This window comes from Glycine max, chromosome 17 (assembly GCF_000004515.6).
Source record: "Glycine max cultivar Williams 82 chromosome 17, Glycine_max_v4.0, whole genome shotgun sequence".
Lineage (NCBI taxonomy): Eukaryota > Viridiplantae > Streptophyta > Magnoliopsida > Fabales > Fabaceae > Glycine > Glycine max.
Window position 1 is genome coordinate 30,714,837 of NC_038253.2, and position 17,836 is coordinate 30,732,672.

The 17,836-nt window shown below is 35.2% G+C and overlaps 1 protein-coding gene across 1 annotated transcript; it reads right to left on the minus strand.

The window, feature by feature from the left end:
- Positions 1–12,504: 12,504 nt before the first annotated feature.
- On the minus strand, positions 12,505–13,206 carry LOC106796682 (uncharacterized). Its single transcript, XM_014769595.1, has 2 exons — positions 13,126–13,206; positions 12,505–12,762 (listed from the first exon to the last, which is right to left on the minus strand). Exons 1-2 carry the CDS (start codon positions 13,204–13,206, stop codon positions 12,505–12,507), a joined length of 339 nt encoding a protein of 112 aa, XP_014625081.1.
- Positions 13,207–17,836: the final 4,630 nt, after the last annotated feature.

Here is a 17,836-nt window from a genome sequence, read left to right on the forward strand (position 1 = left end):
AAGATAGATGATTCAAAGATGATTGATGATTATTTTTTTGAAACTCATGCCATGGTCACATATTTATAATCTCTTGATGACTCGAGTCAAAGCTTGTGACTCTTGGCAATTTCTTTAAAACTAGTCACTTTTAAAAAAATCTTCAGAAACAAGTCACTTGAAGAATTGTGACTTTCGGAAATGTATTTTTCGAAACCAGTCCCTGGTAATCGATTACCATTAAGGTGTAATCGATTACACATCAACAAATGTGACTCTTCATTTTGAATTTTGAAAATTAAAACGTTTAGAAGCTCTGGTAATCGATTACAAGTATTGTGTAATCGATTACACTAGTTTAAAATGATTTAAAACTGTTAAACACAAGTTGTAACTCTTGAAATTTGAAATCTTAACGTTTTAAAACACTGGTTATCGATTACTACCTTCTGGTAATCGATTACCAGAGAGTAAAACTCTTTGGTAATGATTTTGTGAAAACTTCTTGTGCTACTAAATGTTTTGGAAAACTTTTTTAGTACTTATCTTGATTGAGTCTTCTCTTGATTCTTGAATCTTGATTTTGATTATCCTTGAATCTTGAATCTTGATTCTTGAGAACTTGATTCTTGAATCTTTAGAATTTGCTTAACTCTAGATTCTTTGGCACCATCAAAATAACCTTGGAAGGCATTGCTTCCACAATCTCCCCCTTTTTGATGATGACAACCCTGAAATCAAGAGAATGCATACAAGTCTTGTTCTACCATTCACTCCTCCCTTTCCCCCCCTTTCTTTTTGAATTTATGCTTAATTTTAAAGCTTTTGAAAAACATACACAAAGCATATTTTGTAAAGTAAACATAAAAGATTCTAAACCATTCATGAAGCAAGACATAAACCAAATTATAATGCAAACCACATAGTCATATATCACAATCCATAAATATCCAGCATACTAAGCAAATATTAAAACTACTAAGTGTTCAAATGTCATAAGCATATAGCCAAATACAAGGCTTTAGAAACAAAACATAATAATAATAATAATAATAATAATAAAGTCTAAACTGATGGTGGTGGAGGTAAATCAAGGCAGTCACGAATGATGGTGACATCTTCTTCAACCTTTATGATCCTTGAGTCCATTGCATCAAATCACATGTCCACTTGTTGTTCCAAAGCATCAAACCTTTCACCAACATAGGTTTGGAGTCCATCAAAACTGTCCAAAATACTTTGAAGGAGAGATGAGTCCCCTTCAATTGGTAATTGTCCTTCATCATCATTTGGTTGAGTACCCTTTTTTACCCAAGAGCCATCACGCTCTTTGCGGTAACCAAAGGACGCAACCACAACAACACCGATCAAGAAAGATCTCTTGATTGGAACATAAGGTTCAGAATCAAGAGGGATGTTAAAATGTTGAAGGGAAAGAGTGACTAAATGTGGATATGGTAAAGGAGCATTTAATCGCAATGCCTTATGCATGCAATACCGGACTAAATGTGCCCAATCAATTTGTCGGCTGATATGAAAGGCCCACATGACTATAAGATCTTCTTCAGAAACCTGTGCAAGGTTTGAAGATCTTGGGAGTAAGATACGAACAATAAGATAGTGAAAGATGCGACTTTAAAGAGCCAATGAACTGGCAAGAAGCCTTCCAGTCATATCCGCTTGGTTGGTGCAAACCAACCAGCGGGATTCATGTTCAGAGTACATTGAAAAGGCTAAACCTGTTGGGCTTCCCGAGTCTCGGTATGATGAAAGAGTGGGCGGTAAGGGTTCAAGAGGACTGCATGTTATGACTCCAACTCTAGAAGATTTTTTACAAGCTTACTTGTATGTGTTGAATAACAGTAATGGAGTTTTGCCATACATACTTCGGCATGAAGGTTTAGTGAAAGAAAGTAATCCAAAAATGTCAAAGAACTGGGTCTTGAAAAAGCATAACAAGACTTTCCTAGATTGGTTTAAAGATATAATCTTTGTTGATGATAATGCTATTGAAATGTTAAGAAAGCTAGCAGATGGGCCTAAAAGAAATGTTATAACTTGGCAAGGATACGATATAAACAAGTGTTCCTTTTATTCAAAAGCACAAGACGAGAAAAGTACAATGCAAAATAGTGGGGTCACCCTAAGGGCTGAATCTCAACACTTCGCCAATGTACATGATGACAATCCCTGTGTAGCTTCCATCCTTTACTTTGGGTTCATTGAAGAAATTTGGGAGCTTCACCATGTCAAATTTACTATTTGTGTTTTCAAATGTAAATGGGTTGATAGCAACATCGGTGTACGGACCGATGATGTAGGATTTACGTTGGTAGATCTAAAGAAACACGTTTACCAGAATAACCCTTTCATCATGGCAGAACAAGCTAAACAAGTATTTTATGTCCAAAACCCTTGTGATGAAAGGTGGTCAGTGGTTCTACACGGGAAAACAATTGGTGTTATGTTGAAGATGATGATTCGTACATTGATACTTATGTTAGTCCTTTGTCCACACAAATGTCGCCTAACGTCATCAGAGAAGAAGAAGCTGACGACGTTCATGCTAATCATAATGATCATGATGAAGGAGAATTAATTAACATCGTCTAATGTAATTTTCTTATTATGTATTTGATTTTAGTTCATTCATTTGCATAACTTATTCAGTTTTGTGATAATTTTAATTAACTAATATTTTTTCTTTTCAAGAAAATGGCTACTCCACCCAGCTCTCCTCCTCCCCCTCCGCCCACTGGTGCAGCATCACAATCGTCGTCTATTTTGAAGCAGACAAGAAAAGCCACAGGGCTAAGATCATTGGCGACTAGACCAGTTGGGGCAGAGAGACCACTGGTCCATGTCGATCCTGTGACCGGGAAGGCCAATGGTCCCCACAAAAAGTTAAGAACATATTTGGGGATCGTCACTCGCGATAAGGTCGATGTGACATACGAGAATTGGAAGCAAGTCCCTGCTGCTTAGAAGGATTTGATATGGGAGGATATTCAGGTATTTTGGTTTTCATGTTGCATATTGTTTGGTGGTCCATGTCGATCCTGCAACCGGGAAGGCCGACGGTCCCCACAAAAAGAAGTTAAGAACATATTTGGGGATCATCGCTCGTGATAAGGTTGATGTGACATACGAGAATTGGAAGCAAGTCCCTGCTGCTCAGAAGGATTTGATATGGGATGATGTTCAGGTATTTTAGTTTTCATGTTGCATATTGTTTATTAGCCAAAATTTTTAATTTAGTAACAATAAAACCTAATTTTTTGTTTGTTAGGTTGAATTTGATATCCCTGAAGCATCTGATGTTAGGACAAAAAAGAAAATACTTAAGACTGTGGGGGAGTGGTGGAGATAGTTTAAGTCTGATTTGACATCAAAATGGGCTCTTGTAGTTGACAAGGATAGTGTCGATGACACTGTATGCGAAAAATACGGCATTAGCAAGGCGAAATGGGCCCAATTTTGTTAGAGCCATAGAGACCCTTCATGGGAGGTATCTAATTTGTGATTTTCATTTTAAATTCACTTATTGTAATACATTGTAATAATGAGTTTCATTAATATTGAATTTTTGTAAGATGTGCGGAAAAAGGCTCAGGCCATCCAGAAGCAAAACACTACCCCCCACGTGTTGTCTCGTGGGGGTTATGAATATTTAGAAAAGAAGATGATGGATGAAAAGACAAAGAAAAAACTGGAGTAAGCTGCTCAATTCAGAAGCACTGACACCATGATTGATCCTCCATCTCCCATCAGACATCACGTCAAATGGAAGATGGCCCGCACGAAGAAAATTGGCCATATGACGTTTGAGGCAGCAAAGGAAACTGCTGACAAGATTATAAGTCACTTTCAATTAATAATTGTAATTATTTATATTTATTGTGTGATTGAGTAAACCAATAAATATGTTCTTTACAGGATTCGTTGGAGGAGCAGGCGTCACAGGGTTCCTTTGCCACCCATGGACGTCAAGATGTACTGATTGCTGCCATTGGGCGACCAGAACACCTCGATCGTGTGCGTGTTGCTGGAGCCAATGTGACGATCAAACAATACTTTGGATCGGCTCCAAGGACCTCCCGCACGTCTTCCTTGATGGCTCCCGAAGACCTAGAGTAGTTGACTCAACAAATCAGAGACAGTTGGAGGAGTTGATCACAGAAAAGTGACTCGACAGCTGATGTTATCCTTCAGCTAGATGCAGTCCCAGTTTCATTCACAAATACAATTACAGGGACTGGCACTGCCTCCTGAGCCTGAGGTTGGTCCTTCAGCTGCTCGTGTCAGCACAAAGGAGAGTTGTGTTGATCCCTCAGGGAACGATCCAGACACGGGTGACTCAGACAAACCAGGTTGTACATCGAAGAAAATCCTCCCCGCCTGGTTGCCATAGGAAGAGTTTATGAGGGATCCACAACTGTTTTCAACATCCCTTTGTTGCATGATCAAGTGAAGGTCAGTGTTGAGGAGGTTAGAGATGCAGATGCTCCCATTCCTATACCTACTGAAGAGGTTAAGTTAGTGGGGCAGGCACTTAACACCTTCCTTGCTTGGCCGACACATCTCGTTAAGCGTTTATCAGAATAGGTATTTCAGTGTCATTAAATGCTTTTTTTCCAATTAAATTGTTCACTGTAATTAAATTTTGTTAATTAACTATGTTGGATAAACAGGGAGCTGTGGGACCAACAAAACTTACAGAGAGGCCGGATCATGAGGTCGATGATCCCCTATATTTGATGACATTGACCATCCCACAACTTTTTCTGAAGCCATTGCAGGTTATGTGGGATGCTACCGTGTTCGGGCTGTTTAATGAAGACTTCCCCTTGTACATAAAGCATGAAGATCTGTCTGAAATAGCACACAATGGTCAATGTCTCATCATCTCTATTATACAATTGTGGATTCTGTAAGTCAATTTTGATTATTGTTAATTACCTAGGTTATTGTTTTAAATACATACATAATTTACTTTTTCTTAACAACAATAGGCATATGACTGAGACAAGTATGCGAGCGGGGAATTCCGATGTGTATGGATTCCACGAGCCACAGTCCATCCAGAGATCTGGGCAATCACAATTTGAATCATAAAGTTACATCAAGAATTGGATGCAGAATTCAAAACGGGATGTGTACCTAGGAGCCTACCTGAATGGGTAAGTTAAACTGGACAAATGAATTTAAATAATGTATAATACTATAATAACCTATATTGGTCTCCACTGCAGTGCATATTGGCAAATGGTCGTCATTTTGCCTAAGGAAAATCTTGTCGTCTGGTTTTGTTCGTTGCATAATAGGCCAGACAACTACCTGAAAGGAATAATTAATAGGTCAATGTTGTTTTTCAATACATTTGCATTAACATTAGTTAGGAACATCAATATTTAATTGTACAATAAGCATCCATGTTTGTATTCAACAGTTCTTTGAAAGGACTTGACGATACTCCACAACCTAATTCCGAGGCTGGTGCTAGGTGGATTGTTATTAAATTAAGTGATTTAAACAATGCTTCTACTTATATATATTTTATGTCTGTGTAGACTAATTTGTAGTTAACGTTGAATATCTAAATTTCATTATGTATTTAGTGTAATAGACAAAAAGGAAACACTGAGTCTGGTTATTACGTGATGCACTGGATGTCAACTATAATCTTAGGAAGTTTCAAGAATAATTGGGAAATGGTAATTTTTTATTTCAAACAAATTTGATTTTGTTATGATTGGTATTATATTATTAACTTATGTTTTATTTTATCATGCAATATTTTAATGATGCTAGACCATTGGAATCAGAGAGATTGAAGGCGCTTTGCATCCAATGGGCAAAGTATTATTTGAAAGTTAGAAATGAAACTTAGGATGTTAGGCAAATTTGTAATTTTTGTTTACTTAATTAGTTTACTAGCTTGCTTTACATTTTTTACAATTCATGTTTCCTTTTAACATTGAATATTCTTTATTCATAGTTATTAATAAATTTGTCATGGAATTTTTCTACTAAAAATTGTTTCAAAACAGAATGCAAATTATTATATATGTTGTGCTGTGTGGTCTGATTATATTTACACGCTAATTTTTGGTTTTATTGAAAAAACAGACAGTGTATTGAAAAAAATTCCTAATAACAACATCGGTTTTTTAAAAATACCGATGTTAACTTACACAAACAACATCGGTTTTTTAACCTATGATGACAACATCGGTTATTTAAAAAACTGATGTTAACGTTGGCAGTTAACATCATCTTTCTACAAAAACCGATGTTAACTGCCAACGCTGGTATGAACATATATACCTTTTTTTGTGTAATTTTTTATTATATAACATCGGTTATTTAAATAACCGATGTTGTTATTTTACGTTAACATTGGTTTGGAAAAATCGATGTTAATGATAACACTTTCAACGTCGGTACTTTCAACATCAGTTGAAAGTTCTAAATAACTGATGTAAAAAACTTATTTTCTAGTAGTGACAAAACATAAACTTTTTTCAAGACTTCAAAGCTTTAGGCTAAGCTACATACAAAGTGTTGTGTTTTGTGTATCTTTTTTGTATTTGGGCTTGTAATGAAGGCTCATAAATAAGTTAAGTTGTAACAATTTTATTATCTACATATCAAATAACTTTTACCTTCAGAAGAATCCTTGTTTGATTCTCAAAGTATATAAATTTTTTTTGGACTAGCGATAACTACCGTGATTAGTCTCTAACCCAATGGATGAAAGAACACCCATGATCTCGAACAATTTTTTTTTTACATTCTTCTAAAAGAAGAAAACATAACTTCTTGGGTGTTCCCTAAAAGAAAAAAACTTGGTTGTTTTAAATTAATTTTTTTGGTGACTATGCTTTATCGAATTGTTCAAGTTATGTTTCCTTGGCCTTTCTGCGTAAAACAATTTTGTGCTTGCACTTGTTATTCACAATTAATCATGACTTTAATTAAATTCTTTGGTCGTATGGGTTACTTGACCTTTTGTCTACTTTCCGATGGTTTTTGCTAGTCTATTTTTCTTTTTTTTTTTAAGAAAAAATGATATTATCCTCAAACTAGCCCAAGCTGAATCACAAATTTTGTTGTTGTTTCAAATTAAATAATTGTTTACTTTAAAACTGATTTAAGCCTAATTATGAATATTCCTAATATATAATTAAAACAAATGAGAGAAAATAATAATAAAAATCAAATTCATAAAATTAAAAATAATTTATAAATAATATTGTTTATGATAAAAGTAAAATTCCGTAAATATTAATTGTACGTTGTTTCAAAACAATAAAAATATTTTTAAAGTATGTGAAATTTGCTATAATACTCCCACTATTTTTTACAAGGGTGTAAGATAGCAACCTACACCTTTTTCAATTGGACAAAAAAATCATCTCCTTGTTTAAAGATTAATTCAATTTGTGGGTATTCAAGTGAATTTCTTTTATTGTTTTTCTCCCCCTTTGCCACTAGTGTTCATTTTTGGTCTATGAAAATTGGGGACAACACACACATTGCATTCTGGGACATGTTGTCTAGGGCGGTTGAAGGTGAAATTGGGGGCTAAGTTTAGAGTCAATAGTTTTTGGGTTAATCTAGACGTAGGGTGTTGCTAGGTGCATCTGCATTATTGCTTGTGCACCTAACAATTTTAATTAATTCTGTAAATGCCCCTATGCTTTCTTCTTCCTTTTTAAGTTGGTTTCGAAGCTTTTTTCATTTATGCTTCCATGCTTTGTTCTTCGCTTTCTCCCTTTCGTGTTGGTTTTATATTGTTGAGAGAGGTGACGCTTCGGTCGAGGTGAAAGTGTTACGGAGGTTCGTCGGTGGTGATTGTTGTGGTGGTTGGTTCGGTTGTTAACGAACATCGGTCGGAGGTATGCCGTAGAATTTTTGTGTTTGCATAACATACGGATTACATATGGATTATGTAATCCGTAAGTTAAATTAAAACATATGGATTACTTAATCCGTATGGTTTATATGAATTACATAATCCTTATAAAACATACGGATTACTTAATCTGTATGGTTTATACGAATTAGATAATCCATATAAACCATACGAAGTAAGTAATTCGTATGGTTTATACGGTTACTGAATTTTTTTGGAATAAAAAGAAATATTAAAATTTTAAATTTTTTTAAATTATAAATATGTTAGTATTTATTGTTTTAAATAAAAATTATTTGTTTATATGTTTATTTAAAATATAATTTGTATTATTGTTTTAAATGTGTTTAAAGAAGTGTAGATTGATAATTAATTTATAATTACTTTTTTTTTATATTTTTAAAATGGTATGACTTGTAAGATAATTTATAGTTGTAATTTATGGATAATTTATTTGAGTTTTTGTGTTGTAAAATTGATTGTTTTGTGTAGTAATAATTTGATGAATTATAATTAAGTTGAATAAAATAATTTATTTGACTACATATGTTGCGATTATAATTTTTTTTTTATGTATTATATGGTTATGAATTGTATGTATAAAAAGTTGACGTTATTGGTTTTTAATATATAGGGTTGTCAGTTTTAATGTTTATAAAATGGTATGTAGTAAAAAATAACGTAGGGTTTTGTGTGATAGTATATGTATGATGTGGTTAGGTGTTGTTTGTTTGTGATGTTGAAAATTTTGCATGTGTATGTATTGTTAAGATGGACGAAGATCAATAAATGTATAACAATATAATGTCTGAAGAAGTTGATATGAATGATGAAAATGAAGACGAAGTTGGTGTGAATGAAGAAGAACATCTTGATTGTTCTGATGTGTTCAATACTTCTCAAGGAATAATGTGATTTATTGTTATTAAATTTATAAAATGAATGTCCCTTTGAAGACTAAAATTGTGTGTCTTGCATTGTAGGTGTTTGCTACCCGAGATGATGTTTTGTAGTGGGCTCGATCAATCATTTATGAAATTGGATTTGTGGCAATGATTATGAAGTCAGACATAAACAATGGTATGAGAGGAAAAACTTCATTTGTGTTAATTTGTTGTAAAAGGAATGGTCAGTATAGGTTTAGGAAGAAAGATTTTGTTAGAAGAGATACTGACAGTAGGAAATATGGGTGTCCCTTTAAGCTTCATGGGAAACCAGTGGTTGGAGAGCAAGGTTGGATGGTGAAGTTAATGTGTGGGAGTCACAATCATGAATTGGCTAAGTTATTAGTTGGACATCCATACCCTGGTCGATTGACTAAGGATGAGAAGACAATTATTGCTGATATGACAAAGTCAATGGTGAAACCAATAAATATTCTGCTAACGTTGAAGGAGCACAATGCCAATAGTTGTACAACAATTAAACAAATATACAATGCAAGAAGTGTATACCGTTCTTCCATAAGAGGCAATGATACTGAAATACAAAATCTAATGAAGCTTCTTGAACGGGATCAATATATTCATTGGCATAGATTAAAGGATGAAGATGTTGTACGTGATATCTTCTGGTGTCATCCTAATGCAGTGAAGTTATACAATGCATGTAATTTGATGTTTTGGATAGATAATACCTACAGAACAAACAGGTCCATTACTTGACTTTGTTGGTGTGACACCAACGGGGATGACATTCTCTACTGGTTTTGCATATTTGGAGGGAGAATATGTAAATAGTGTGGTATGTGCTCTAGAATGGTTTTGAGGTCTTTTTCTAAGACGTGATGCCCTCCCTGGAGTTATTGTGACCGATAGAGACCTAGCATTGATGAATGCAGTGAAAACTGTATTTTGTGAGTGTACTAACTTGTTGTGTAGGTTTCACATCGATAAGAATGTCAAGGCAAACTGTAAATCCCTAATTGGTCAAAAAAATGCATGAGTATGTCATGGATGCCTGGGGGAGTTTGGTTGATTGTCGCTTCGAGCATCAGTTTGATGATTGCCTTAAAAAGTTTGAAATTGCTTGTTCACCATGGCCAATGTTTGTTGACTATGTTAATGAAACATGGATAATTCCCCACAAGGAAAAATTTGTTAAAGCCTGAACAAATAAGGTGATGCACTTAGGAAACACAACAACAAACATGTATGAAAATGTTCATGTTTCTTTTTATTAGGGTTGATGAATTCATAGATTTTAATTATTGTATTTTTTTATTGGGATTTGTGTATTTGAAATATAAGGTTGAATCTGCTCATTGGGCTTTAAAAAGACTATTACAAAATAGCCTTGGAGACCTATGTAGTGTTTGGGATGCCATGAACAACATGATCATGCTGCAACACACTAAAATTAAGGCATCCTTTGAGACAAGTACACATGTGGTTGGACATGTTTTTAAAGTTACCTTATATAAGAGGTTACTTGGCATGGTTTCAAGGTATGTTGTAAATCAGATTGTTGTTGAGTATAAACGTGTATATTATGTTGGCAAAAACCCTTCTTGTTGTGGATGTGTGATGAGAACTACTCACGATCTTCCATGTGCATGTGAGCTATCCAAATATAGTCTTGGTACCATCCCACTTGAGACAATCCATATGTTTTGGCGGAGGCTAAGTTTTTCAGACCAAGGGTTAAATGAGCCCCAAGTGACCTTAACCAAAGAGATGGAAATCATATCCAAGTGATTTGAGGAGCTTGATGTTTGTAGCAAAGTAACTCTAAAGAGTAAACTCTGGGAAATTTCCTACCCTGATCTTAACTCTATGTGTCCTCCTCCAGAAAAGGTCAACACCAAAGGTGCACAGAAGAAACCGATGACCAAACACCAAAGATCAACAAAGCGCGATCCGTCTTACTGGGAGTGTGTTGATCCTTTACATTTTGTGCAAAATAGTAATTCTTCAGTCAAACGTAGTGCATCATCTTCTGACCATGCCATTCCAAGAATGACCATGCCGATGTTGGATCAATTTCATTTGTTTGTTCATGATTCCATTGAAAACATTATGGATTTGAAAGCTGACGGTAATTGTGGATATCATGCAATTGTTGCACTATTAGGTATGGGTGAAGATTCATGGTCATTGGTGTGCAACCATTTGCTTAAAGAACTTACCAAATGGTCTGATGAGTATATCAACCTCTTTTGTGGCATAGACAGATTTGAGGAATTAAAGAGGTCCCTACTTGTTGATGGATTATCCATGGCATATAATTTATGTTTTGTTTTTTTTTAAATTTAGTTTAAATAAATGTCATCCGTATATCTGGTTCATCCAGGTTACTATGGATAAGTGGATAGATATAATTGACATGGGATATGTCATTGCATCAAGGTATAATGTAATTCTTGTATCATTGTCTCTGCAACAAAGCATGACATTTTTTCCTCTTAGAAGTCAACCACCAACAAATTCTTTTGTGCATCACATAATATGTATTGGTCATGTCTTTGGCAATCATTTTGTTCAGGTACATTCATTGTAATGGTATTTTTAAATTAATGAAAATAATTATGTTATCATAACTTGAAATTGTTTGTGCTTGTGTAACAGGTTTATTTAAGAGTCTGTTGTCCGTTACTACCTCTAGCTTTGTTATGGTCTAGGAATTGTCATCCTCAGGCAAAGCAGTGGCCAACTTCATATATTAGTAGAATGCATCAGTACCGAAATTTGATGATGTTGAAAAAAGACTATGTTGATTTAAGTGAAGAGTGAACATTTAGGCTTCAATGACATTGTAATGTCCTACATTAATATATAATTATTTCTTACATTAAAGTTCACTGTTTTGGGTTACTATATTACTTAGGGTTTAGTCTTACGTGTATTGTTAGAGTTAAGTGTGACATGAAAACCTAGGTTTAGTGTTATGCTTTAGGGTTAAATGATTTATGCTTGGCAATAATAATATTAAAAACAATTCAAATAAAATTGGTAAAACAAAAATGTTGTCAAACAAAATAAAATGATAAACATAGTCTACAAATGACAAACATAGTCTTTATGCATGATCCGTGTGCTGCCTTCGTCGCGACCTCACATATTCATTGCGATCCACAGTGGCACCCCTAGCGATCCTTAGGAATTATTGCATGACCTCGTGTGCTTCTGTGCGTTGAGTCACTATCCTTAGGTTGAGCAACCGCTCCAACCTTTTTGCAATTATTTCACAAGCCTCCTATGACATTGACAACAACGCATAAGGTATTACCATATTGCATAATTAAATTAAATGAAATTAAGAATAACATGAATTAAAATGTTACCACTGCATATCTAGGCTGCTCCACATCAGAATGTGCTTGTGCAGGTGCTTCCTCCATAGATGCTGCCGCCACCGGGAACTCAGGCATATCTGGTTCCACATATGTCTCATCTTGCATGACAGGTGGACATCGGTGGATCACCGGGATGTGTCGGCCTCACGAATGGATGTGAAATCATGTAGAACCAGTTCATGTAGTCCGGTGTACATTGTCCAGGCACAACACAAATCTGGCCCACCGATGCAAGGTAGTCGGAGAAATGCATCCATCTATCATCAATGTCTTCGAAGCACAGTCTTGGACCCACACAGTATGGAGGAATCGTCTAAACATACCCAAATTGCCGCCCCACCTTCTTTGGTTGGTGTATGACAACAATGGGACCCCATCGGATATGTCCAGAAAAGCATGAAATGAGGTCAAACTCTCGAACTACACGGTGGTCACTGTAAGGCATCCAACAAACATTAGCTATCGTCAGTTGATCTAGACGCTTCCGATACATCGATGCTGGTAATGCCTTCATAGATGTCCAGCGGTAGGCACATGGTGACCTTTCATCATAGTCCGAGTCCTTAAAAGCCTTAGCAATAAATGGAAAATACTCATAAATCCAACATTACACAAATTTGATCATAACAAAAAAAATTTGCATAAACATATAAAAAAAATATTAAAATCAATTAAATAACAATCATTGACAATTACCTATAATAGTGTGATATATCCAACAAGTTATCTGTCGTCTTGCAAGCATCATTCAAATTATCGTACATATGCACTAGGGCGGCAACTCCCCATGCGTAGCTTTCACTCTGACTGAGGTCTCAGAAGGCGTCCAAGAACACGACATGCGCGTGTGTTGCACTCTTGTTAGCAAAAAGAGTGCAACCTAACAAATGTAGGAATTAAGCTCGAGCTGCTATAGTTCAGTATCCGGCCTCACATTTACTATGATAAATCTCTCGTAGCCACGATAGACGTACGTATGCCCCATGACACTGTACTGTCTCAGCTCTAGCTTCATCTCCAGTGACTTCAAGTAACTCCACTAACATCAACACCGCTTAGTCGACATGAAAAGTGTCGAAGTTTTGGAATGCGCCTATGATGGGCAGATGAAGCAAATAGGCCACATCATCGAGGGCGATGGTGACCTCTCCTACTGCAAGATGGAAAATGCTCATTTCTTTATGCCACCTCTCGACAAAAGCTAATATAAGTCCTCAATCGCCAGTGTCCAATGAACATGCGATCAAAGGACTTAATCCTGTGCCAGCGACTAGCCCTTCAATTTCAACAGCAGGCCTCCCAAATTTCTGAACCTTCCTTCCATAGGAGGATAGCTTCAATTCAGGACGTTCCTAAAAAAATTAAAATAATTTTAACAATAATAACAAATACTTATTGAAATATAATTTATTAAAAACTATAAATACCTCTCCGTTCCAAACAATGACTGCAACATGATCAATATAGGCAGTCAACACTGATAGGTCACACGACCTGCCTAGAAAACCCTCAGCATCATCAACAACTTCTTCAGCATATTGGAATACCTCTTCAGTTGCGTCATCCACGTGAGGAGCATCCTTAGCAACAGTGGCAGCTTCCCGTTGCCTACGTGAGGATGCTGTGGGCTTTCGCCGCTGTGGAACATAATCTGAATCACAATTATCCTCTCTCCCAGGGCTCTTCCTATAACTTTGCATAAGACACGACCTAAACCTTTAGTTCTAACCATAATCTGCAAATTTCTACGTACATAATTTTTTTTTGTCAAAATTCAAACAATACTTAAATCAATTACAATACAATCATTCCTAAATAAAAAAATTATTTTAGAGTTAAAACAAAAATAAAACCAATATATTTATAATTAAAAGAAATAACTATTTAAAAACATAATTCAAAACAAACTATTTTTTATTTATCTAATAAACAATAACTATTTACAAACAAATAATAAAATAATATATTTATACTTCATTCAAAAAAAATATTTATAAACAAATACAAAATTAATATATTTACAATTAAAATTAATAACTATTTCAAAACATAATTCTAAATAAACTATTTTTGTATAAAACACAAACAATACCTATTTTTAAAACAAAATTAAAATTTATATATTTATAATTACTAATAAAATAACTATTTAAAATCATAATTCAAAATAAACTATTTTTTTATTTATCTAATAAACAATAAATATTTACAATCAAATAATAAAATAATATATTTATATTTGATAAAAAATATATTTATAAACAAATTAACATACAGATCATATGATCCGTATAATATATTTACAATTACAAATAAAATAACTATCAAAAAAATAAATTTTCATTTTTTTAATAATTAAAAAATTAACATACGGATCATATGATCCGTATAACTCGTACAGATCATATGATCCATATGAAGCAAAAAACAAACCAACCACCAGGAGCCATTAACAACGAGAATGAAGCTTACCTTGACGGCAGAAGCAGCACAAATCGGTGGAGACTCCTCAATGACGACAACAGAAGAACTCAACGACGACGACGCGGAGGAAACTAAGGAAGACGAAGCAAGAAGAGGTATTTGTAATTTTAAATAAATGTTATTTTCGTAAGTAATTGTTATTTTTTGTTAAAATGATTTATATTATCATTTCAAGAACGTCTTGAGCTGAAATTATGCTCCTGAGATTGAAGGCTTAGTGGTTGTCACAGGATTAAGTCCTCTGATCACATGTTTGTTGGACACTGGTGATCAGGGACTTATGTTTGCTTTCATGGAGAGGTGGCATAAGGAAACTAGTAGTTTCCATCTGCCAGTAGGAGATATGACTATCACCTTGGATGATATGGCAATGTTGCTGCATTTGCCCATTACAGGCGCGTTCCATACTTTTGAGTCTCTTCATGTGGACGATACCATCTTGCAACTAGTGGAATTGCTTGAAGTAAGTGCTGAAGAGGCACGAGCTGAGACAATACAATGCCATGGGGCATATGTTCGACTTTCCTGGCTGCGAGACGTATATCGGAGCAAATGTGACACAACACAGTGGACACCCGCAGCTCAGGTGTATTTGTTGCATCTTCTTGGTTGCACACTCTTTGCTAACAAGAGTGCCACACACATTCATATGCTGCACCGCTGCATATGTATGACAATCTGAATGATGCATCAAAGAGCACGACCAGACAGCTTGCAGGATATATCAAACTTTTATAGGTCATTTGAAATTTTATTCAAAATATATATTTACTTGTTTACTCTATATTGAGAAATGTGTTTAATTGATTTGTTTGGAAAATATGTGTAATGCTGGATCTATGAGCACTTTCCCTCTAATTGTTATGTTGTTGCTGCTAAGGATTATGATGAGAGGAAACCACGTGCCTACCGTTGGAAGTCTGGAAAGGCATTACTAGTATCGATGTATCGTAGGCGGTTGGATAGATTGACGTCTGATGCTGTATGTTGGATTTCGTATGGTCACCATTGTGCATTCATAGAGTTTGAGGTTATCTGTTTATTTTTGGGACATATTAGATGGGGTCTGTTTATTGTCATACACCAAGTGAAGAGGGTTGTTCGATAGTTTGGGTATGTGCATACCATTCCTCCACACCCTACTGCTCCTTCTCTCTGTATAGAAGACATTGATGATAGATGGATTCAGTTTTCCAAATACATTGCACTAGTTGGTCAGATATGTGTAGCGCTTAGGCAGTGTTCACCAGACTACATGGATTGGTTCTACTTAATATCTCATCCCTTTATGAGTCTGGCACAGCCTAGGGATCCTCCTAGACAGCCCCACGTGTAGTAGTATGACACATTTGTCGAACCACATGTTACTCAGCATCCAGTAGCAACAATGGGTATGAATGAAGTAGCTGAAGATGCACATGCTGGTGTAGAGCCGCCTCGACATGCAGTGGTAAAATACGTTTTCAAATCTAATTGTTACTAAATTTATGTGAACATTCATTAACCCTTAACATTATTTGTTTTTGTTTTTAATAATGTCATAGGAGGATTGCCAAGCAATAGCTGAAAGGTTGGAGCGGTTGCTCAACCTAAGGATAGTCACTAAAGGCATAGAGACATACGATATCTTGGAGGACTGCTTGCAGATCGCTAGAGGTGTGATTGCGGATCACAATGTATATATGCGGTCGCGACAAAGGCAACACATTGAAGATGCATGAAGAGTTATTTTAGTTACCTTATTTTATATGATTGAAGAACGTTAATTGTTTAAGTTATATTTTTAATTTTAAATTAATAACGAATTTACATTATTATGTTTATCTTTTAGTAACCCTAATTAGTGAAACCAACTTAATTATTTAAGTAACACTAATAACGTGATTAATGGATTCAATGTGACGTAAAGACATTAAGTAAGTAAATGTTAACTCGAATGAAACACATGTATATTATCATTTTAGATCACAAGCACACAAGTAGGTAAATGTTTAATCTTCATCTAAATCAACATATTATGTATTCAACCTTGAAAAATTTGTATACTGTTGCATTCTACTAATATATGGTGTGGACCACTGCTTTGCCTAATGATGACAATGTGTAGACCATAACAACGCTACTGGCGGTAACGAACAACTATCCCTTAGAAATACCTATTATATAAGAACATACACATTTAAAATACCATGGTGCAAATATTTTCACAATAATTACACAGAGAGGATGACTCATGCATTTACTTGAACAAAATGATTACCATACACTTGATCGATACATATCACACGATGCATAGAAGAATTTGTTGGTGGTTGACTTCTAAGAGGAAAAAATGTCATGCTTTGTCGGAGTGAGAGAGAGACAAGGATCACATTATACCTTGATGCAATGACATATCTCATGTCAGTTATATTCATCCACTTGTCCATGGTAACATATATGTAATAGTCAACAAATTGAATTTAGCGAATGCAAATATAATCGAACAACATGTAACATTAAAGTTATATACTATACCATGGATGATCCATCAATAAGTAGGGACTGCTTTAATTCCTCAAATCAATCTATACCACCAACCAAGTTTATATAGTCATCAGATCATTTTGGAAGTTCTTTAAGCAAATGGTTACACACCAATGACCATGAATCTTCACCCATACCTAATAGAGCAGCAACTGCATGATATCCACAATCACCATCAGCTTTCACATCAGAAATGTTTACAATGGAATCATGAATGCATGGATGAAATTGATCCAACATCGACATGGTCCTTCTTTCAAATGGTTGCTCAGATGATGATGCACTACGTTTCACTGACGAATTACTATTCTACATGGAATGTAAATGCATCAACATACTCCCTGTACGAGGGATCACGCTTTGTAGATCTTTGTTGCTTGGTCATTGGTCTCTTCTGAGCACCTTTTGTTTTCACCTTTTCTGGAGGAGCACACATAGATCAGGGTAAGCAATTTCCCGAAGTTTACTCTTCAAAGTAACTTTGCCACAAACATCAAGCTCTTCAAATCACTTGAAAATGGTTTCCATCTCTTTGGTTATGCATACTTGGGGCTTAGATAACCCTAGGTCTGAAAAACTTAGCCTCCGTCAAAACATATGGATTGTCTCAAGTAATATGGTACCAACAACATATT

Coding starts and splice junctions, on each gene's coding strand:
- LOC106796682 (XM_014769595.1), bottom strand. CDS start 13,206: ATGAAGCTAGAGCTGAGACAGTACAGTGTCATGGGGCATACGTACGTC. Junction 12,763..13,125: donor AGAGATTTATCATAGTAAAT/GTGAGGCCGGAT, acceptor TTTATTGCTAAG/GCTTTTAAGGACTCGGACTA.